At 39.0% G+C, this 23,218-nt stretch overlaps 1 protein-coding gene across 1 annotated transcript in view; it reads left to right on the top strand.

The window, feature by feature from the left end:
* LOC121442719 (fibronectin type III domain containing protein 3C1-like) overlaps positions 1-23,218 on the top strand; it is a 51,507-nt gene that overhangs the window by 11,004 nt on the left and 17,285 nt on the right. The window contains exons 2-7 of the mRNA XM_041644324.1: positions 10,144-10,220; positions 11,898-12,054; positions 12,172-12,276; positions 14,777-15,472; positions 16,862-16,917; positions 17,237-17,379. Coding sequence (XP_041500258.1) covers positions 10,144-10,220; positions 11,898-12,054; positions 12,172-12,276; positions 14,777-15,472; positions 16,862-16,917; positions 17,237-17,379 — 1,234 coding nt within the window. The remainder of the gene's footprint in view (positions 1-10,143; positions 10,221-11,897; positions 12,055-12,171; positions 12,277-14,776; positions 15,473-16,861; positions 16,918-17,236; positions 17,380-23,218) is intronic.

Here is a 23,218-nt window from a genome sequence, read left to right on the forward strand (position 1 = left end):
GATGGTTTTGGTGTAAGGAAATGTGATTCTCTTCAGATCTAGAAGATGGAATGAGTGATGCTATAGGTGTATAGAGAGTCATGATAGATGATGACAGCAGTGTTCCAGGCTGTGGTAAGACCCTGATGATTGACTGCAGGAAGCTATGCCTGCTGAGGAGTGGTCTTAGGAAAGAGGAAGTTTGTCTCCTCCACTCACGGAGAATGGAAGCAGTCGAGATTCTCATGATATCACTCAACAATGGGAACACAACAAGGGGGAACCTTGAGGGTTCTAACATCAATCAACTTATCCAGTGTCTCAGAATTGGAAGTGGTATTATGTTGGTAAACAAACTTAAGGGCCTCATCTACCATCAGGGATTAATTGTGAGGTATGTGAGGCTCATAAGAAGCATGCAGTCATGACTGGGAGCAGGGTAGTAGGGATACCTGAGGGCAGAACTGTACTGAGTTTATAGGGGATAGATAGCCCTTGGGACAAGACTGGAGGCAAAAGGAGAAAATAGAGGTGAGGACAGGAAAAAACAAATGGATGAAAAATAGCTTGAAGGCTGTGGGGAATAATAGTTGCCTGAAGTTACAGACTAAATACGCAAGCAATGACACATAGCATCAGTGTGTTTACAGAAGCAGCCTACAGGTTGGGATTAATTCAGTTGTTGACTAGACCTGATTCAGATGCTGTGAAGGAGGCAAAGGAGAAAAACACATGGTGAAGAAGCCCCCATGAGATTAACAGGGTGATATGAGGTTTTGGTGGTATGGAGGCAGACAGGTGAGAAAGGAGGAAATAAGGGGTGGGGACCACAGAGTTTGTGGGAACCAATGAACAGTTAACCCAACTGATGGCCCCATAAGAGGGGATAGGAGGAGGAAGAACAGGAGGAACCCTTCTATGTCTTGAAGAAGGGTGCTGGGGGGGAGAAAAGAGGCTTTGACAAAGTTAGTCCAAAGCAGTGGACTCTAAGAATCCCTGTGAGAGGTTAGTCAAGGTAAGTTATTAGAAGAAATTGAGTCAGTGTCAGGGAAAATATCACAGGACTTGAAGAGGAAGGTAATGGTGAAGAAGAACCATGTGAAGTAGTAACCAGTAGGTATTTGAGAAAGGATGACCTCAGGGCTGAGGACTACTAGAAGGTTGGGCGCACAAGGAGTAGGACCCTTGGGTTTCCAGAATGTAAGGACAGGCATGCTGTGGAGGGAGTTCTCAGAAATAATACTAACAGAAACAAGTTAATGAAACATGATGGCATTGATACCTAGAGCTCTAAGGGGAGAAATGAGTATTTTGTTATCAAAATGTGTTAAGAAAGGTTTGTGAGAGATGAGAGACAACTGGTGATGACGGGTAATTCTGTACAAATTTATGTCTTATACAAGGGTGGTCATGCTAGGAGCCTCAGTTAAGATCAAGGAATAAATGAGGGTCTCCATCATTACAGCGTAGCATGAGAGGACAATTTGAAATGCCCCAAGTTTATAGTGTAATGCCCTCCCTGGTAAGCAAAAGGGAGAGCAGGGAAAGGCAAGAAATGAGTCTATATGGATAAGGTCCTGGAAGAAAATGGTAAATAAGGGTGTGATTGGGGGAATTTCACATTGTCCTTTATTGACTTCAAAAGGAAGGAAACTCCTGTAGTTCTTCCCTGATAGTGAATTACAACAGGATTAATCAATTTCAACTGAATCCAAAAGAAAGAACATGGTTTTGACACATATCATCAAAATTACCCCGTGTTCTGTGGACTCAGATGTTGTGGGGGCAAAGCATCCTGGGTACCTTCATTCATCAGTTGACAGCCTCAAAACAGAAAAAATGGGACTGGTTTCAAGACAACTTGATCATGAGACTTGAAACTCAATTCAGTCTCAGTAGAAAGCCAGAGAAACCAAGTCTCTCATGGTACCTCCTGCTAGGCAAGGGCCATTAGTCCTCGAAAGAGGGGTCTCAAAGAAAAGCATAGTTTTGGGTGTTCTTGAGAGTTCACTGCCCTGGAAGGAACTAAAGTGGTTCTTTAAACTAAAACTTATGGAAGAGGTTCATAAGCAGGAAGGCAGAGGAACACAGGATGATGAGGATAAAAGAGACAGAAAGGAAAACATCTGGGACAATGAAGATGCTAACCCTGAGTGGGGACCTGCAGAAAGGCAGTGGCTCTATTCCTTATCCTTTATGGTCCATCTCTACCAGAGCTGACTTTCTGATAAAGAAATAGAACTGTTCTTTCAGAAGTGCACATAGAGACCTATGGGTGGACTCCAGGATACTGATACCCTGCACAGGAGCAGCAGCTAGGGAACAGATATGGTCTTGAAATGGCAGGAGCTGATATGTAACATCTTTGAGACCCTAATACTTGTTTGAAAAGAGGTGTTAACAGGTGAAGGGTTACTCGCAGGTTGGAGTTCCCCATACCAACTTTCATCAGAACCCCCAAGATTTCAAGGATGATGATCACCTTCACAGTCCAGTATGTATTAACAGATGTCAAGACATGGAAAGAGGTTTGTGTGTCAGGAGGGAAGGTTGAGATTGGGAAAACAAGGAAGTTAAGAGTACAGACCCTTGTACTGTTAACAGAAAGACACATGTGTCCTTGGGAGCTGCAAATCCTAAAGATTCCAGTGGTGTATGCCAGGCAGTGGAAAATGCATAGCAGTATATATGGAAGAGCTTCCCTGAGTGCCCATATTTGGTGTTAGGAGTGAGTGTGCAGAGGGGAGTGGAGGGTCCAAAGGCTAGGGCTGTGAGAGACAGCATATGGGTGGCAGGACAGTATGGAGGGGACAAATCCAAGGATAAGTTGAAAATATCTTAGGGAAAGAATTTAAGAGCCATTATGTGTATAAATTTAATAACAAGAGCAGAAGATTTTAGGGAAGAAAAGGACAGAAGATGAATAGAGGCTGGGGAAAGTAAGACAGAGGAAGACGTCAGAAAGCAAATCTCTTCCTTGGCAGTCAACTGATCTGGATTGTGGTTGGATGTTCAGTTGTTCTAAGTTCTTCAGATCAAACAAGGAAAGGTATGTTAATGCAGTGAGTTGGAGCAAGAGTGGTAAGTGTAAGGTCGCAATGATCAGATTCAAAGTTGCCGAAATCCAAGGAAATGGACGAGATTGGTCAGGAGTTGCATAGGCAGTCTTGGCAGGTCAGGCAAAGGCCTTTTTATTGCTGCCAATGAAGAGACACTGAGGAAGTTATGGAGAGGCAAATCTCTGGAAACTAATTTTGGTGGCCTATTTGCAGAAATCTTTATCTCCATTCCAGCCATCCTCATGCGTCTACTCAGATTCATCAGCTTCCTGTCGGGCATGGTGGAATCGCAATTCTGAAGAGAGCTAGGCAGTGATAGGTCTCAGGAAAGCCTTGGTTACTGGAGGCAAGTGATGTCAGAACCAATGAGATGAGTGGATGGCATCATTAAAGGTTTTCAGGAAATCTGCAGTGAAACAGTCAGGTTTAGGTCAGAACCCAGAATCCTGTCTGAGAGGGAGGGACATGACAAAGGTCAGCGACAGGGTTAGGGAGTAGACAGGAGTGGATGCATCACTCCATATCCTCTAGGATGCAGATGAGGCAGATCAAGGTAGGTCCTGTGCAGGTGGAAGATTATTTAGTAACTGTATTCAGATTCCCAGGGGCAGAGGGGACTTTCTTTATGGAGGACAACTGGTACCAATGGGAGCAATCTTAACATTTGGATGAGATAGGGGTGGTTAGAAGGAGCCAATGTGGACTCTCATATATGGGCTTTAGAGGGCTCACCGAAACAAAAATGAAAACAACATCGCAAGATACAAGAAGCAAGGAGAAGTCTAGTGGGTTAGGAATTGGATTGGGGGTGTGGGAATTAATAAAGGACTACAGCAGGGTCTTAAGAAAGTAAAATAGTGATGTGAAGAAGGAGGATCTTTTGATGGGTTCAAATTAGAAGGAGGTGTGGGCAAAAGGGAGTGCCTATACATTAAACTCAGAAGGACTGGGAATGAGGGGGTTATAGATAACCTCAGGAAATATGATTAATGCTGAGAGCAGGAAAAAAATCCAGTCTTTATGTAATTCGAGAAGCAGGCTAGATTGTTTTGAAGATGCCATTCTCTCTCTCGCACGCGCTCACACACACGCACACTCACTCCTTTCCCAAAGGAAAATAAGGGAATATAAGGACTATAGAAATGTTTAGGGCACAGCTGATCCATTGAGTTATTTGAAAAACTAATTCAGAGCCATTTTCAAATTAAATGGAAGGCCTGTACCCATAAGTGAGAAAGAATTTTGCTTAGTAGCCTAGAGGCACACTGGAAGTAAATTTGTTAGTAGTAGGGAAAGCCTCTACCCAACATTTGAAAGTGTCAACTCCAAGTACTACCAGGAAGTAATTGATATGGCTTTATGGTGTATGAACTTAACCATACATAGATGTTTTTGAAAAGGTGGGAGTCCCAATAGTAGCTCATGAAGAAACTTTATGACAGATGTTACACTGTTTACAGAGATCCTATAAGTATTCTTTCATATGAGGGTGAAATGAACACGTTTACTAAAGGACATTTCAGAAGGGAAAGTGGCCTCTTTTTAGGGCAAAGAAAAGGTTTTTCAGTTGAGGAGGAGGTACTAGGTTGTTAAGATACTAGTAGGCTTCTCAAAGGTTGGCTTTAGTGGATCTGAGCTGTTTCAATGCTATGAAAAGTTTGAAAAGGAGAGAAGAGGAGTCAAAGGGGAAAGACAGTAGGGTACATCCTAGCCCTTGGCCAGCCAGCAGGCCCAGGATTAGGCAGTCTTTGCCCCAAAGTAGAACATTTAGCAATGGGGCTGCTTCAAGGACACAGGACACATTTCCTGGTAATAACAAGGTGTCCTTTGAAGTAAGGAAACACTACACTCTCCACGTTGGAGCGCTTGAATGAATGATGTCATAAGTATATTTAGAGTGAGTATAGACGCTAACTGTGCTATATCTAGCCAGGTTTGCAACCATAATGAGTGCAAAGAACTCAGCCTACTGAAAATTAGCCTGATAAAGGAGAGGGCCTGCCTCTGCCACCAACTGGGGGAAGCAGTCAAGATCATCATGGTACCCCATGGTACCAGTTAAAATAACAATCTCAAATGGTTATCATAGCTAGCATAATAAGGGCCTTCCCTGAGAAAACTACCCTCAATGAACCAATCCAAAGGTCTAAGAATGGGAGGTAGTAAAAAACCTTAATGAGCCCTCCATTGTCCTAGAGTAATTGTGAAGTATTGAGCTACAGGAAAGAAGTTATCTGTATTTGAGAGAAGAGTAGCTAGGGTTGAGTGAAGGGCAGGACTGGAGAGAAACTACAGTTTAGAAAAGCATGGTGTAACAAGACTCGGAGCAAAAGGAAGAAGTGCAGGAGAGTGAAAGATGGCTACTCATGTTGCACACAGGTGAGAGGAGAGAAAAAAAAAGATGTTGAGGGAAAAGTAACTCTGAAAAGTCTAAGGATGAGCAGGATGGCAGTTTCTAGAACATTGTGGCATAAGGGGCCACGTTGATATATACTTCAATTTGTTTAAAGAAATACTGGTTGGGCTTGAAGAACTAAGACCTGGTTAAGATCACTACAGAGGTAAAGGTAAAGAAAGGTCAGGAGGGGTGGGGAGCCCAAAGGCAGAACTTCCTGAGGGCCTGTTTCAGGGTGATAAGACCTCTGAGTGTATCTGGAGTGGAAACCAGGTGACCATGAGATCATCTTTGAATGTAGCATAAAAAGGTTGGGAGAGGCGCACAACGCTGGAGACCTGTAGCAGGAAGTAGTCTCTGAGACTTCAGACTGCAAGAAGGGCTCTCTCAGTCTTAGGAACTGGTATCGAGTACACAACAATTCTACTATGTCATATAGTAGAACGTTGTCGGAAGACGAGAATACTTGGGAGGAGAAAGAGGGAGAATGGGAGCAAGAGAGAGGAGAGAAGACAGAACAGGAACAGAGTGCCCTTGAAGAACTCTTTCCAAGTGGTAGGAGCCATCCCCAAATCTCCGTGGAGAACAATCCAGGTAAGTCTCTGAGAGAAGTTAGACTCCGGGATGATCCATGTGAACGGAGAAAGTTCCAAGATTTGCTAGAGGATAATGGTGAAGAAGGCAACATTGAGCCCAAGACTAAAAACAGAATTGATGCCTGGGCGTCTGTTGGAAAATAGTAGAAGGGCCAGACAGTGGTGTCCAATGCCTTTCATTACAGCACTCAGGAGGCAGAGACAGCTGGATCTCTGTGAGTTTGAGGCCAGCCTGGTCTACAGGGCAAGTTCCAGGACAGGCAGGACTGTTTCACAGAGAAACCCTGTCTCAAAAACACACAAAAAAAAATAAAATAGAATAAAATAAAAAATAAATAGTAGAAGGTTGGGTATATGTGAGTAGATTAAGAACTGTCTAAAGGTTTTGTACAAGGTGATAGGGACATTGGGCTTTCAAACAGCAGGAACAGGCATGTTGTTGTTTGGGAATTTGTGGGCATGAGGATATTCACAAAGAGATAAGAAGTGATGGGTTTAAGTCCCTGACGCCTGGCAGAGGAAAATGGATACTTCAGAACTGAGATAAATCAAGAAGGAAGTCTGAGAGAAATGAGCTCCAGGTAATGGTATTGGGCAAATGTCAGGTGGCCTGTGTCCTATATAATAGGGCTGATTTTAGAGACAAAAACAGGATTGAGGGATGTGAGGGAGTCACCCTCAGGTGCCGTCTAACACAGAAGGATAAATTGAAGATAATTTGAGAGTCAAGAAATACATAGTACTGATGCAAGTTTATGAAGCAAGCCCCCTCCTAATAGAGGAAATTGACAGTGGGGTAAGATGAGAAATGAGTTCATAGGACTCACGTTATAGAAGGAAAAAATGAATAGGGGTATGAAATGTAGAAACTCGGCTTGGGCTTTCATGCTGGTGACAGAAAGAATGCTCTTGTGGCTAGGAGGGCAGTGTAGAGGAGTTAGACAACAGAAGCATTCTCCACTTTATTACCTTGTGCCAACCCTCAGAGAGCAAGGCACTGGGCTCAAGAGCAACTGGTAGAGCTACCGGATGGGAGATGGTTTGGGAGGAAGAATCAGCAGAAGCTCTAAAGGTGGAATCTCCAAGGGAGAATGAAGGGGGTAGACTCTTTCAAGAGAAATTGGGTAGGGGAAAAGGATTGACACAGGAAAAGCCATTGAGGAGGCAGAAAGATTGTACATTGAGAGCTTCCTGCCTCTTTCTGGTTCTCGTCCTAAAATGATCAAGGTCCCTGAGAATTTATCAAGTCAGGTGGCCATTCACCACAGGAAGATGTTGTTCAATTTACATTGGTGCCAGGCCATTTCCTGGGTTTTATTTCACTCTTAATGTCCCAATTAAGAGAGGTTAGACAAACAATACCTTAAAGGGGATGTTGAAGGTGTTTGGAGAAAATTTGGAAACCTATGGTGGTGAGGAGAGCCCAAGATGTTCTGAAGACATTGGACATTGTGTGCCTATTACCTATAGGACATTGTCTGGAGAGGTCATAAAAATAAATGACAGGCATCCCAGTAACAATTCCTTGACCTCTCAATCTGGGCAGTACCCCAGTTCTTTTCCTAGTCACCTTGAGAGAGAATCAGAGAGAAAGGGTCACTGAACAATACAAGTAGAGAGCAAGATGGCTCCACAGTGCCAGAGATGCTAAAGACGCTAAAGAAGAGAATATAAAAGGAAGTGATGGAGAGAAGGGAGGGGATGAAAGAGAGAGGGGGGGGAGAAAAGAGGAGAGGAGAGGAGAGGGGAGGGGAGGGGAGGGGAGGGGAGGAGAGGAGAGGAGAGGAGAAGAGAGGAGAGGAGAGGAGAGGAGAGAAAAGGAGAGGGAGCAAGAGCTATACTACCCAGAGGCCAGAGAGGGTCGGAGAGGGGCTAAAGATTGCAGAGGGTTTGGAGTATCCAGCAGGGAGTAACCCCTTGACCAGGATCCAATAACCTACAAAGTTGGCAACCATCTTTTCAATCTGAGGCCAAAGTTGAAAGAAAGGAGGGAAGTAGCATGGGGGAAAAAAAAACAAACACTCTCCAAGATCTAGACCAGGAACAGCTACCACTGTGAGCTGCTTCCTGGGATACAAAAAGATCCTCACTCTGAAAAGGTAAATTCACAGCTGTGTGGGCAGATAGAAAAGGAAACGGGAGATATTTTGGAAGGGTGAGGAGAGCTGGAAAGAAGGAGTTTGGGATATATATATATATATATATATATATATATATATATATATATATAGTGTGTGTATACATATATATGATCAAAGAAAATATGCTGCAAAAATAGAAATGCAGCAAGAAAATTCTGAAAGAATCACCACTTGAAAGAGAATAATAGTTTTTTTTTAAAAGGAAAGTTATTTATTCTTATTTCATGTAATTTGTGTGGGTTCATTTCTGAATAGACTAGTAAACATCTATTTTGTTAAGAAATAAACATTGTAGCACCAACTTTCATTCATGAGACTGACATTTGTGCTGAGGTTCCTCGGAAGTTATACTCAAAGAGGTCTGTTCGCTCTTGCAGAGGACCCAGGTTTATTTCCCAGTGGCCCACAAAGCGGCCCACAACCATTGTAACTCAGATTCCAGTGGATCCAGACATCCCATGGATCCAGTAGATCTGTTCTGCTCAGGTACCAGGCCAACACATGGCCCGCATACATACATGAAGTTAAACACCCATATACACAAAATAAAACTAAATCATGTTTAAAAGAAGTTAGAGACTAAATGTTTATCTAAGAGAGCTCAAGTCACTGATGTGACATTCTGATTGGTCAGTCTGATTTTGAAAGTGGGGGAATTTCTGTTTTTTATCTTGTCGGGCTTTTTGTCTCTGCACCCGTGTCTCCAGAGTTTCTGAAAATATCATCTGAGAAAAGATTTTAAATGGTTGGTATGTAATGTTCTTCATGAACCCACACAAATTACCATTCAAGGGTCTTAAAACCACATGTATTCTTACAACTAAATACTAATGGCAAAAATTGCAAATAGCCAGGTGGTGGTGCATGCCTTTAATCCCAGCACTTGGGAAGCAGAAACAGGCAGATATCTCTGAGTTGCAGGCCTGCCTAGTCTACAAAGAGAATTCCAGGACAGCAAGGGCTGTGATACAAAGAAACCTTGTCTCAAACAATGAAGAAAACACAGATAACCCAAAGAAAGAAGACACATAAGTATCTGTAATATAATTTTCAGCTGCTATGCAAATGTGTGGTTGAGATAATAAAATTTGTGGTATAGAAGTGCAGCATTGCATGTATAGTTCTGAGCTATTATTTATACTAGGTCATTTCCTAAAACCTGTTCACTTTTTTAGTTTTTGAGATTTCTTTATTTTTATGTTATGTGTATGAGTGTTTTACCTGCATGGATGTCTGTGCACCATGTGTGTGCAATGCTCGTGGACATCAGTAGTGAGCATCAGATTCCCTGGAACTAGAGTTAACCAAAGGCTGTGAGTCATCACGAGGGAGCTGAGAATGAAACCTAGATCCTCTGGAAAATCAGTGAGTGTTCTTACCCACTGATCCATCCCTCCAGTCCAATAGTTCACTTTTGTAATTATTTCCTTTCTTTTGAGATTATACTATAACTACGTCATTCCCCCTATCCTTCCCTCCCTCCAAACTATCCTATATACCCTCCTAGCTCTCTTACAGGCCGCTATCTCATTGACACTTGTTACACAATATATGCCTGTATATTCACTTTAATATTATTGGAAGGAAGCCCTAAAATTAAAAATTCCTTTCATTTTATTAGGCAATATCACTGCAAGAAATTATTTTATGATGCAGAGAAAAACTTTAGGCAATATAACCATGCTAAGTGAGAGAACACTAGCAGAAAGCTGATAGCTCATTTTCATTCATAGTGAGCTTGTCAACATTTTTAGAAGACATAATTTACAAGTCCTCATGATGTTCTTTAATGATGTTCCATTGGTTGAAATGAATTTCTAGTGATTCTTCAATACTTTGGCAATGGGTTTTGTGAATATGCGACAATATCCTTTCAAAGTAGCTATTGTTGAAGCTCAGTGCTGATTTTCACTATGCAAACATAGCTGGATTCTGTAATGGACTTTGTTTAAACTTCATTAATAATTTTCTAGGACCAGAAGACATACCCATGATAGCTCCAAACAGTAATTTGCAACCAATATACCTTCCTCCTGGTTACACATCTCAGGTATGCTAATGCGGTTTTTATTTGGTGTCTAGCACTATATTATCATCTAATATTTTTGCTATGCCAGTGTGTGATAAAAGGTTTTCAGAAATATTTATTTATTTATTTACTGTTGTCATTTCTTTCAATTTTGCTTTTAAATAAATCTTTAACTGTAATTATTTCAAGTGATTGGCTTTAACCAAGCCTCCCTTAGATTGCCTCATAAGCGATATCTCATTGTTTACTGAATTTATATCAAGGCATATCCAATAATCTTCCCTTGCTTTGTAGAGTTTGTTAATTGACCTTAAGTACCATTATAATTCTCACAGTAATGGCTTCTGAAAACGTACAATCGTTGGTCCTTAAAATGACATGGTATTTTCAACTCAGTAGTATTTCATTCTTAAAGGCCTAAGAAAAACTTTTAAAAAAATTCCTCACACAATTATTTGTGCACCTAAAACGAAAAGATGGATAACACTCCTACTGAGAATAAGAAAATATCCAATGGTCTTGAAAATATACACTTGAGAAGATGTCTTGTTATCCTTCCTCAAAGTCTTTGCTTCATGGCTTATTTATTTGTGTATATTGCATGGTGGTGTAGATGCAAAACATGCCAAAGGAGTCAATATAGTGTATTTTAATTCTAAACAAAATTACTTGTAAGAAATTGCCTAATCAGAGGGGAGGAGGTGAAAATTTGTAATAATAATAATAAATTGCCTAATCAAAATACGAGAGCACCTGTGCTTACATTCAGCATTTTACTTCGAATACTTCAATAAGTAAATTCTTTAATTTATCAGACAGATTTATTTTTACAACTTTGGAATGATATATGAATCATATACATAATATTCTATAACTTATAGTGCTGTTTATACTCACAAAGAGGTTTGAAAATGAACACATGCTTATAAATGAGTGACTACAACCTATGAGGATAATGAAGCACTTTAACAATAAGCAAAAAATGGGAAAATAGAAATGATTCTGGTGTGTAGACCTTTGATCACAGCACTTGGGAGGCAGAGGAAGGCAGATCTCTGTGAGTTCAAAACCAGCCTCGTACATAGTGAGGTCCAGGAAAACCAGAGCTTCATAATGAAAGACTGTCTCAAAAGGGAAGGAGAGGATAATTATAAACAAATACAGAAAAGTCTTCAAAGGTATATTGTTAAATAAAAAAGGAAAGTACATAATGGGAATAATACTACTGTGATATAATAAGAAGGAAAAAAAGCGAATTTTAGAAGTATTCTTAATAAATTCACAATAGTTTCCAGTTGTAAAGCATTGAGAAAGTGAGGCTTAGAATGGGTACTTTTGAATTATATGGTACACTTTAAGGTTCTGAAGTGTGCCAGAAATTACTTCCTTTAAACAGAAAGTTACCTGCAGCCAAGCATGGTGGTGCACATCTTTAATCTCAGTACTCAGGAAGCAGAGGCAGGTGGATCTCTGTGAGTTTAAAGTCAGCCTGGTCTATGCAGAAACTTCATAATGAACTCACTGCATAATGAGCTCCTGTCTCAAAAGAAGGCAAGATACATGCGGAAAAAAAGAATGATCTTGCCTTCTTGATTATTGGTCCTTGATGTTATAGCTTGCCAAATTAACAAGATATGGTATAAATCATAAACGTAATGATTTCTGTGGATTTTAATATGATTCTGTCTTGTGTTTTAGGTGGAGGAAGAAATTGTGCCTCAAACACTTGACTACCACATGCCCCTGACTGCTCCTGTGCAGCAGCTCTCACCCTTCATAACACCGCCACCTCTGACATTCCCTCAGGCCTCTCAGCTTATGTATCCCCCAGTTCACGGGGAATTCCCAATACCTTACTCCCAAGAAGCCTCTCAGCTTATGTATCCCCCAGTTCACGGGGAATTTCCAATACCTTACTTCCAAGAAGCCTCTCAGCTTATGTGTCCCCCAGTTCATGGGGAATTCCCAATACCTTACTTCCAAGAAGCTGCTCCGCAGCAGATGCCACCACCTCCAGCACTACCACCACCACCGCTGCGACCACCGCCAGCAACATTTATATACCAGGAGCATCACGGTAATATGTGCTTTCTTTCTTTTGAGATTTTGATTATTTTTAGGTGTACAAAGGGTCTACCTGAAGCCTGTGCACTGTGTGTGTATAGTGCCTGCCAAACCCAGTAGAGGGCATCATATGTCCTGGGACTGGCATTAACAGGCAGTTGTTAGCTACTGTATGGGGGCTGGGAACTGAACCCAGATCACCAGTGCTCTTAACCTTTGTGCCATCTCTCCACCCCAGTATGCACTCTTCTCTTTTCTTTCGTTTTTAATTTTATTTTCAATAACTGTTTTCCATTATATATACCAATCCTACTTCTCACTTCCTCCCCTCCTCCCATTCCTTCCTCTTACCCCAGCCCCACCCTTCATCCACTCCTCAGAGAGGGTAAGGCACGTTGCTTTGAGGAAGGTCCGAGGCCCTCCCTACTATATCTAGCCTGAGCAAGGAAGCTCTCCAAAAAGAATGAGTTCCAAAAAGTCAGCACAAGCAGTAGGAACAAATCCTGACCCCGCTCCCAGTGGCCCCAAAGCCTGCTCTAGCCATAAAACGGTCACCCACATTCAGAGGACCTACTTTCATCCTACGCTGGTTACTTCATCTCTGGCCAAAGTTGGTGAGCTCCCATTAGTTCAGGTAAACTAAATCATGGTCTTGACCTCTTTGCTCATACTCTCACTCCTCCCACTCTTCAACTGGACTTGGGGAGCTCATCCCACTGCTCCACTATGTCTCTCAGCCTCTGCTTCCATCATTTCCTGGATGAAGGCTCTATGGTGACATTTAAGATAGTATCAGTCTGACTACAGGACAAGGCCAGTTAAGGAACCCTCTCCATTATTGCTTAGGGTCTTATCTGGGGTCATACTTGTGGATTCTTGGGAATTTCTCTAGGTCCAGATTTCTTGCTAGCCCCATAATGGCTCCCTCAATCAAGATATCTCTTTCCTTGCTCTCCATCTCTGTCCTCCCATCTTGTCTGCCCCATTCCCTCAAGTTCTCCTCGCATTCTATCCTCCTCCTTCCCTTCTTCCCTCCCTTCTACCCCACCTCCAGGCTCCCAATTTTTCCAGGATACTTTGTCTATTTCCCCTTACCAGGGTGATTTATATGTTTCACATAGGTTCTCCTTGTTATTTATTTTTTCTGGGGTCAAGGACTATAAGCTTGATATCATTTGCTTTACAGCAAGAATCCACTTATGGGTGAGTACATACCTTGCTCATCTCTCTGGGTCTGGGTTAACTCGCTCAGGATGGTTTTTCTAGCTCCATCCTTTTGCATGAAAATTCCAAGGTGGCATTTTTTTAAACACTGAGTACTACTCCATTGTGTAAATGTATCACATTTTCTTTATCCATGTTTCGGTTGAGGGGCATCTAGGTTTTTTTCAGGTTCTGGCTATTACAAATAATGTTGTTATTAACACTGTTGAGCAAATGTCCATGTAGTATGATTGAGCATCCTTTGGGCATATGACTAACAGTGATATTGCTGGGTCCTAAGGTAGGTTGATTCCCAATTTTCTAGAAACTGCCATACTGATTTCCCAAGCAGCAGTACCACACGAAACTAGACATGGTGGTGTTTGTGTACAAGGTCAGCATCCTGGAGGTAGAAAGCAGGAGGATTAGAAGTTAAAGGTCATCTATACTGGAGTTTGAGGCTTGCCTAGGAAATGTGATTTTTGTCTCAAAAACATGAGGAGGCAGAAGTGGGTAAGGAGGAGGAAGGAAAAAAGAAGGAGTATCTCAATAATAGAGAAGAGCATGAGAGAGGAAAGAAATGGGAAGGTAAGGAGGTAAATATTGGCAAAGTACATCATATAGTTGTATTAAAATGTTTTCATGGAATCCATCAGTACACTATAATGAATAGGTGTCATTTGAAACAGAAAATTTTATAAAAGTGGAAAAATATGAAGAATTTTCAGTTTCTTAAAAGCAAACAGATTTGGACAGTTATTAAAGTTGAAAATAGTAGAAAATAATAGCATTTCCTTCAATGATTATATATCATGCATATATCTTAGGGCTAATGATAATCCATAGACCAAATGTTTATAATGCCTAAAGTTTATGGTCTTAGGTAATATACTCATGAATCTTTATTTTTATTAACATTTGTTTTGCTTCTATATAGCATGGATTTGTGGTACATATTTTTCTATAAATTCAGATTGAAAAATTATTAAAAATCCCTGACTATTAATGCTATCTATTGGAAATACAAAAGGACCTGGAGAATTGTCACCACAATCATAAGATCTGAAGATTTGAAAGTGAAGTTATTATCTACAAAAATACCGTATTTGCTCATATTTTTCCATGCCTATCAGTTTATCATAAAAACATATACATAAAACATATACATAAAAACTGAATATTTGGATTGAAGCAAAGTAAAAAAAATAAGTAAAGCATGATTTATCGGTGTTCTTTTGATGTTTAAGTGGAAGAAAGAACTTGAAAGAATATGGTTATTATGATTACTGAACATTATCACATCTTTTCAGAACCCTGTCGTCATGGAAGAGCACGTCATGACAAATTTCATAAAAGAAATGTTAAAATGTCAAAGAAGAAAATGAGAGATCGCCGATTTGGTGAACAGAAGACTAGCTCCATGTTTAATAACACTCCTTTACCTCTAAACAAAAGTAATGACATGTCTGGTACTTCTAGTCCTCTTTGTCCTTACACTGTGGTGGATACTCCTCTAGGCATTAACTCTGATAACAATACTTCAAGCACTTGCACCATTGACAATACTCCAAAAATCTACATTGCCGACACTCTTCCAGACATTAACACTACTGACACAATCACTAGTTCCTCTGAACGTACCCCTAGCACTTCTACCTCAAACGCTACTCTTGGCTCTGACATCATTAATAGTGCTCCAGGTCCTTCCAGAATTGCTCAGGATCCAGTCACCTCTGATGGAACTCAAAAGTCATCAAATACCGTGAGTACTCCAAGCTATATTTCTGAGAGTGATCGCAACATTTTCATCTCTGAAAACACTCATCTCCCCTCTTCAATTAATAATGTGTTCAGACCTTCTGGTGCTGCCAGCATTTCCAATAATACCAGGGCTTACACTGAAGATAATCATGGAAAGAGAGAGAATAATGTGGAAGGTGAAGACAATAAGCAGATATCAGATGAAAAACAAAGGAAGAATCAGTCGACAAATGCAGTACTAAAAGGTAAACCCAGGAATCTACTACTGTTGTCATTGAGTATTCAAGTCAACTATTTTGGGCTCTCACTGCATTTTTAAATATATTTCTACCATACATACTTATTTATTTAGTCTGTGTATGTATGTGAACAAGGGAGGATTAGAGGACCCAGGAATGAAGCTTTGTTGTCAATGAGCAGTGAATACTCAAGTCAAATATGTTGGACTCTCAATGCATTTTTAAATAAATTTCTATTAGATATCATTATTTATTTACCTCGTGTATGTATGTGAATGAGGGATATCAGAGGTAACACATAGGAGTTTATTTTCTTCTTTCAACGATGCAGGTCCCTGGACCAAATCCAGGTCATAAAGCTTGGTGGAAAGCACCATTATTCTCTAATGTCACCTTGGCAGCCCATTTTAAATATTAACATTCTATTGTCTGCTTCTGCTTCCTCTGAACCTGATGATACGTGTACCTCCATGGTTTTATAATTTTTTTTAATTTATTATTAGCTGACAAATAATAACCACACATTTATAAAGTACAGTGTGATGCACAAACATGTAATCTATAAATATAAAGTAGAACTAGTAAGTAAAGCTAACTAACCCCAATCAGGAATTTTATGTTACAACATTTGAAATGCATGTGTTTTATATTGCAATATACCTTACATTAACTAGAATCATCCTGCCATGTAATAGCTCTCAGAAATCTATTTCTCTCATATGAAAGTTTCTTCCCTTTGTTTAGCATCTACCCATTCTCTAACTTCAACCCCATTCCTGCTAATATTTCCTTCATTCTACAAAATTCTCCATATAAGTGAGATCATGCTGTATTTATTTTTTGGACTTGACTTATCTCGTTTAGTATAATGTCATTTGGGTTTGTATATGTTGTAGCAAATAACAGAACTTTCATTCTTCTTTTGAAGACCAATTAGTGTAAGCAAAATCGTAATTAGGCTGCCTCTTAAAATCATAAAAAATGTGAGAAAGCGTCTAGGTGCAGCGATTGTATAGTATGCAAAAGGCCCTGGATTACATTCCCATCAACATACATATACACACACAAAAACACATAGTATAAAAGGCATCTTCTTGCAAAATTTGCATATCCTTGAATGCTTTTCTGGTTGTCTTCTAATGAAACATTGCAAATTTCAATCCTACTTAGTCTGTCTGATTTTACTTAAATTGAGGAATGTTGTAATATCCTGCTGAGTTTAACACATATTTTGATCAGATTCTTGTTTTAGTGTTTAATGTAAGTTGTCATTAGGTCTTTGTAATTTTCATTGTGCTAAGGTATTTGAAAGGTGATAATAGACCTAACTTTTTTATCCTGTTTTTGCCAAAATATTATTATTATTGTTTGAGTTGGGATTTTTCTTAATTTTAGAAAATAATACAGAATACAGAGCACAGCCCTGCTGCTCCAACCTTGAAAAGCCTGTGGTAAGTAACTAAACTGAAGATTTTGTGTTCTTTTTACCTTTTCTCTCTTGACCCTGCACATTCACTCTGATGTTTTCTTTAATAGACGATTCATTTTAAGTATTTACTGTGTTAAATTTTCATAATCTCCTTCAGCAATCCAATAATAACGAGTGCAGCACTATTAAACACAAAATTAATGGCTAATTATTTAACCTGAGTATTTCAGCACCTAATATGAGTGATACACCTAATATCAATTAAGACTGAAGAAAAAGACTGTATTCAAAATTACACATCATGATTTTTAAGTATATTCCTTGCATTTCTATCATTTTAGATTTCTAATATCCAAACAAGATCTGCTACTGTTTCATGGAATCTGGACCGTACTGAAAAATGTGATCATATTAATTCTCCTGTGACATTTGAACTGGCACTATCTAGCGATGGTAAAAATGAAATCTACAAAAGCATGTATAAGTAAGTCTTTTTAATTACTTTGTGTTATTCACTTCAAGTATATTGTATAAGCATATAATCATTGTGCCCCAACTTATACCTTGGCTAAATTCTTCGTTTTTTTCCTAGATTCTTCCATTAGACAGGGTTAGTTTTTAGTTTAGTTTTTTCTAATAGTTGGTTTTCAAAAAATCAAAAACGCTCATTAGATTGAAGATGTTATTTAAATATCAGATCATCCATTTTCATCTACAAGCTTCCAGGTAGACAAATTTGAACTTTAGGAGGATAAAAAAGTGAACCTCCAATTCCTCCTCATTTTTCAATTGCTACAATTTAGAAAGAAAGAGCTCCACGTGATGCTGTCGTTGGGTAAACAAGTGAGATAGTTTACATGGCAGTGAAAATTCAAGCCCTGGATTCTTAATTAAGTTCTGGGAGCTGGTTATAAAAAGGAGTCTGTTAAAATAGCAAGAAAAATTGAGGGGTGTGGCTCAGAAGATTGATCCAGGACTATAGAGAATACATTAGAAGATAACATGTGCACAACCAGATGTTCTAAACAGCAGTCAGCCTGAATGAAGATGCAACAGACAGAAACAAGGAAGGAAAGACATTCAGATAGAGAGAAAGGGACATTCTTATATCCATTTTTCACCTTAGGCAGTAAGAAAGCAAGACATGGTGTACAATACTTTGAAAATCATATTAGACAATTTGATTTTCTAAAACTCTTTTTGGCCAGATACTCAAAGTAAAAAAGGGAATTTCTGTAAAGTTCCATTAATTTGATAATTATCATGTAAAATTGTGAGATTTAAGAATCACAACCCACAATCCTCTATACTGGGTAAGAGACAGAGAAATGCAAAATTAACTTGCATGGAAATCTATTTCTGGCATGTCATGCACTTTACACACATCACTAATTCAGTACAACATCACTTCATGATAAAGGTCTTGAAGAGAGCAGGAACACAAGGAACATACCTAAACATAATAAACACAATATACTGCAAGCCAACAGCTAACACCAAATATATGTGGAGGTTGCTCATTTGTTCCTGGATGCCCAGACCCAAAATAATAACACAGAAACTATATTAATTACAACATGTTTTGGCCAGTAACTTAGGCATATTGCTAGCTAACTCTTATATGTTAAATTAACCCAAATTTTCCATTTTTTATACTTTACCTCAAGGCTCATGGTTTATCAGTAAGGTTCTGTGGCCTCTGTCTCTTTCGGCACCTCCATGGCATCTCTCTGACTCCACATTGTTGTCTCATCTAACTCGGCTTAGAATTCCCACATTACTCTATTCTGCATTGCAAAAGCCACAAATCAGATTCTTTATTAAGCAATGATAATAAAACATATTCACAGCATACAGAGAGGAATCCCACATCACCTCCCCTTTTCTATCTAAATTAAAAGGAATGTTTTAACTTTAACATAGTAAAATTACATACAACAAAACAACTATCAAGTAAGAATTACAATTACAATATTTATATATACTTTATCTTTTATCATAACTAAGGAAAATTATAATTCTATCTATTCTTCAACTCCATCAAAGACTACAGAAGGATATAATGTTACCTAAATTAACAGGAAGTGCATTGTAAGCAATTTACAAAACCGTAGAATTGACAGAGACATCTCGCTGCCCCGAAAGCCACCCAAAGTTCATTGTAAAATTGGGACATCATCTTCAGCCTACAGATCTGACTGACTTTTCTACGAAGCAGGAAATTTCACAGACAGATCTGCCTCTATTGGCAATTTGTCAGTAACTTTCTTCTGTATCCTACAGAATATCTGGCAGACTCTTTCATGAAGCAGGAACGCTGAAGGACTGTCTCACCTTCTTTAGTCAACTTCAGCAATCATTTTTCAGCAGGTCCTGCATGTCCAGTTTATATAGAAAACCATCAAGCAGGCAAGAGCAGTTTCTTGCCGAAATGGTTAGCCTAGTCACATTAAAGCAATTTCCATAATGAGTTTCTTCAATGCCCATCAACCTCTATGGAGAATTGGTGCTTCCAGAAGCAGACATGTCTCACTGTAGAGAAGAGTCTCAGGTCTTAAAACATTTTCAATACCATATTCTGTAATTCTTTGAAAGATTTACCTATCTATCTGAAATATATCTCTGTACATCTAGAAAACCTAACTAACATGACTAAAAGTTTGTTTATTATAAATGACTATCTCTTAATCTGTATTTCTTAACAATATGTTTCATTTTAAAATAGTTGCACAAACACAATACCTTAAACAAGAGCAGAAATATTCACATAACCAAATTGACCTTAAATTTGTATCAATAATCCAGAGTCCATATCAATGTAAAGTATTCATCTCTATGTTGTATCCCCCTTTAAATGAAAACAAAAGTTTATAAACAATATTTCAGAATTTAAGCATAGTTCTTACCAAACTGCTTCCTGCTTTTTGCTGAGCAAAGTATTTGGGGGGAGGGGTTTCATTGATACTTATTCCATCAATCCACATTAGTCTGGAAGGAATATACAGGTTCTCAATTAACCTCTGTGGAAACAAAAGCAGAACCTCTTTTCCAAAGGAACTTATCCTTCAACCCAAATTTAGAGTCAAGATATCTATTAAATATATATGTTGGCTTAGCTAAGCGGCCCGAACAATGAAATGTCTTTCTGTGCTTAGCTCATTCACAGTCAAAAAACTCAAAGAAAACACAATAGCATACATAATCCAGACTTTTTGTGTATTTTCCATCTTTATGTGACCTTTTTTACTCTATTGCTTTTAAATATTTACTCTCTTTACTCCTTTAATCTATATCTGTCTGAACTCTTTTATATTAATTCTTTTTATAACTGTCTATACTCTTTGTTCTCTCTTTCCCAAGCCTATGTACACTTTTGTAATTAGTTAATTAATTAATTTTAAAAAGAAAACCAGCAATATTTTTACATTTTACATACCAATCCCAGTTTCTACTCCCTGGATTCCTCCCCTTACATGCACCTAAAACCTCTACCCCACCCACCATCCACTCCTCATAGAGGGTAAGGCACATTGCTTTGAGTAAAATCCAAGGCCTTCCTTCCTATATCTAGACTGAACAAGGTATCCATCTAAAGAGAATGCGATCTCAAAAAGCCAGTACAAGCAGTAAGGATAAATCCTGGTGCCACTTCTAGTGACCCTACAGTCTACCCCAGCCATACAACTGTCACCCACATTCAGAGTAACTATTTTGGACCTAAGCTGTTTCTTTCCCTGTCTGGCTGGAGTTGGTGAGCTCCCATTACCTCAGGTAAACTATTTCAGTTAGGTATATCCATCATAGTCTTGACTTATTTGCTCATATTTTTGCTCCTCCCACTCTTTAACTGGAATTTGGGAGCTCAGTCCAGTGCTCAGATGCAGGTCTCCACCTCTGTTTAGTTTCTGGATGAAGGTCTATGGTGATATTTAAGATATTCATCAGTCTGACTACAGGGAAAGGCCAGCTCAAGCATCTTCTCTTCTATTGCTTAGGGTCTTAACTGGTGTCATCCTTGTGAATTCCTGGGAATTTCTCTAGTTCCAGGTTTCTTGCTAGCCCCATAATGGCTCCCTCAATCAAAATAACTTTTTCCTTGCTCTCATCTCTGTCCTTCGTCCATCTCAACTATCCCCTTTCCTCAAGTTCTCCTCCCCCTCCCCTTCTCCACTAGTCTTCCCCTTCCATCCACCCTACTCCCCCCACCACCACACTCCCAATTTTCTCAGGCGATCTTGTCTGCTTCCCCTTTCCAGGTGGATCTATGTATGTTTTTCTTAGGGTTCACCTTGTTACTTAGCTGCTCTAGGATCATGAACTATAAAATCAATATCCTTTGCTTTACAGCTAGTATCCACTTATGATTGAGTACATACATATTCATATTTTGGGTCTGGGTTACCTCATTCAGTATAATGTTTTTTAGTTCCATCCATTTGTATTCAAAATTCAAGATGCAATTTTTTTACCACTGAATAGTGCTCTAATGTGTAAATCTGCCACATTTTTTTATCCATTCTTCGGTTGAGGGGCATATAGGTTGTTGCCAGGTTCTGGCTATTATAAATAATTCTGTTATGAAAATAGTTGAATAAGTACTTGTACTATGATTGAGCATCTTTTAGCCCAGGAGTGATTTTGCTGGGTCTTGAGGTAGGCTGATTCCAAATTTTCTGAGAAACCGCTATACTGATTTCCAAAGTGGTTGTGCAAGTTTGCATTCCCACCACCAATGGAGGAGTGTTCCCCTTACTCCACATCCTCTCCAGTGTAAATTATCATTGGTGTTTTTGATCTTAGCCATTCTGAATGGTATAAGATGGTATCTCAGAGCTGTTTTGATTTGAATGTCCCTGATGGCTAAGGATGCTGACCTTTCCTTAAGTGTCTTTTGGCAATTTGAGATTCTTCTGTTGAGAATTCTCTGTTTAGTTTTGTAGCCCATTTTTTTAATTGCATTATTCAGAATTTTGTTATCTAATTTCTTGAGTTCTTTATATATTTTGGATGTCAGTCCTCTGTCTGATGTGGGTTTCCCATTCAGTAGGCTACCTTTTTGTCTTATTGACTGTTTTTTTTGCTTAACAAAAGGTTTTCAGTTTCACGATATTCCATTTATGTACTGTTGCTCTAAGTGTCTGGGTTACTGAGGTTATATTTAGGAAGCAGTCTCCTGTGTCCATGCATTGAAGGCTACTTCCCACTTTCTCTTCTATTAGGTTCAGTGTGGTTGGATTTATATGGAGGTATTTAATCCATTTGGACTTGAGTTTTGTGCATGGGAATAGATATGGATCTATTTGCATTCTTCTACATGCTGACTGACATCCAATTATGCCAGCACCATTTTTTGAAGATACTTTCTTTTTTCCATTGTATATTTTTAGCTTCTTTGTCAAAAATCAGGAGTACATAGATGAGTGGATTAATATCTGCATCTTCAATTCGATTCCATTGATCAACCTCTCTGCTTTTTATGCCAGTACCAAGCTGTTTTCATTACTGTCACTCTATAATAGAGTTTCATGTCAGGGATGGTGATACCTCCAGAAATTCCTTTATTGTAAAGGATTGTTTTGACTATCCTGGGTTTCTTGGTTTTTCATATAAACTTAAGTATTGTTCTTTCAAGGTCTGTGAAGAATTGTGTTGGGATTTTGATGGGGATTGCATTGAATATATAGATTGCTATTGGTAGGATTGCCGTTTTTATTATGTTGATCCTGCCTTCCCAAGAGCATGGGTGACCTTTCCATTTTCTGGTATCTTCTTTAATTTCCTTCTCCAAAGACTTAAAGTTTTTCTCAAACATGACTTTCCCTTCTTTGGTTAGGGTTACCCTGAAGATATTTTATGTTATTTGTGGCTTTTGTAAAAGGTGATGATTCTCTAGTTTCTTTCACAACTTCTTTATCATTTGCATATGGCATGGCTACTGATATTTTTTAGTTGATCTTGTATTCTATAACATTACTAAAGAGATTTATCAGCTGTAGAAGTTCCCTAGTAGAATTTTTGGGGTCACGTATGTATACTATCATATCATCTGCAAATAGTGAGAGATTGACTTCTTCCATTCCAATTGGTAGCCCCTTGATCTCCTTTTGTTGTATTATTGTTCTAGCCTGAACTTCAAGAACTATGTTGAATAGATATGGAGACAGTGGTGGCCTTGTCTTGTTCCTGATTTTAGTGGAATCAATTTGACTTTCTCGCCATTTAATTTGATATTGGCTGTCGGCTTGCTGTATATTGCTTTCATTATGTTTAGATATGTTCCTTATATCCGTAATCTCTCCAAGACATTAATCATAAAGGGGTGG

The sequence above is a fragment of the Microtus oregoni genome, unplaced genomic scaffold, assembly GCF_018167655.1.
Source record: "Microtus oregoni isolate MIOR12 unplaced genomic scaffold, Mior012 000094F_ref0000399, whole genome shotgun sequence".
NCBI classification, from domain to species: domain Eukaryota; kingdom Metazoa; phylum Chordata; class Mammalia; order Rodentia; family Cricetidae; genus Microtus; species Microtus oregoni.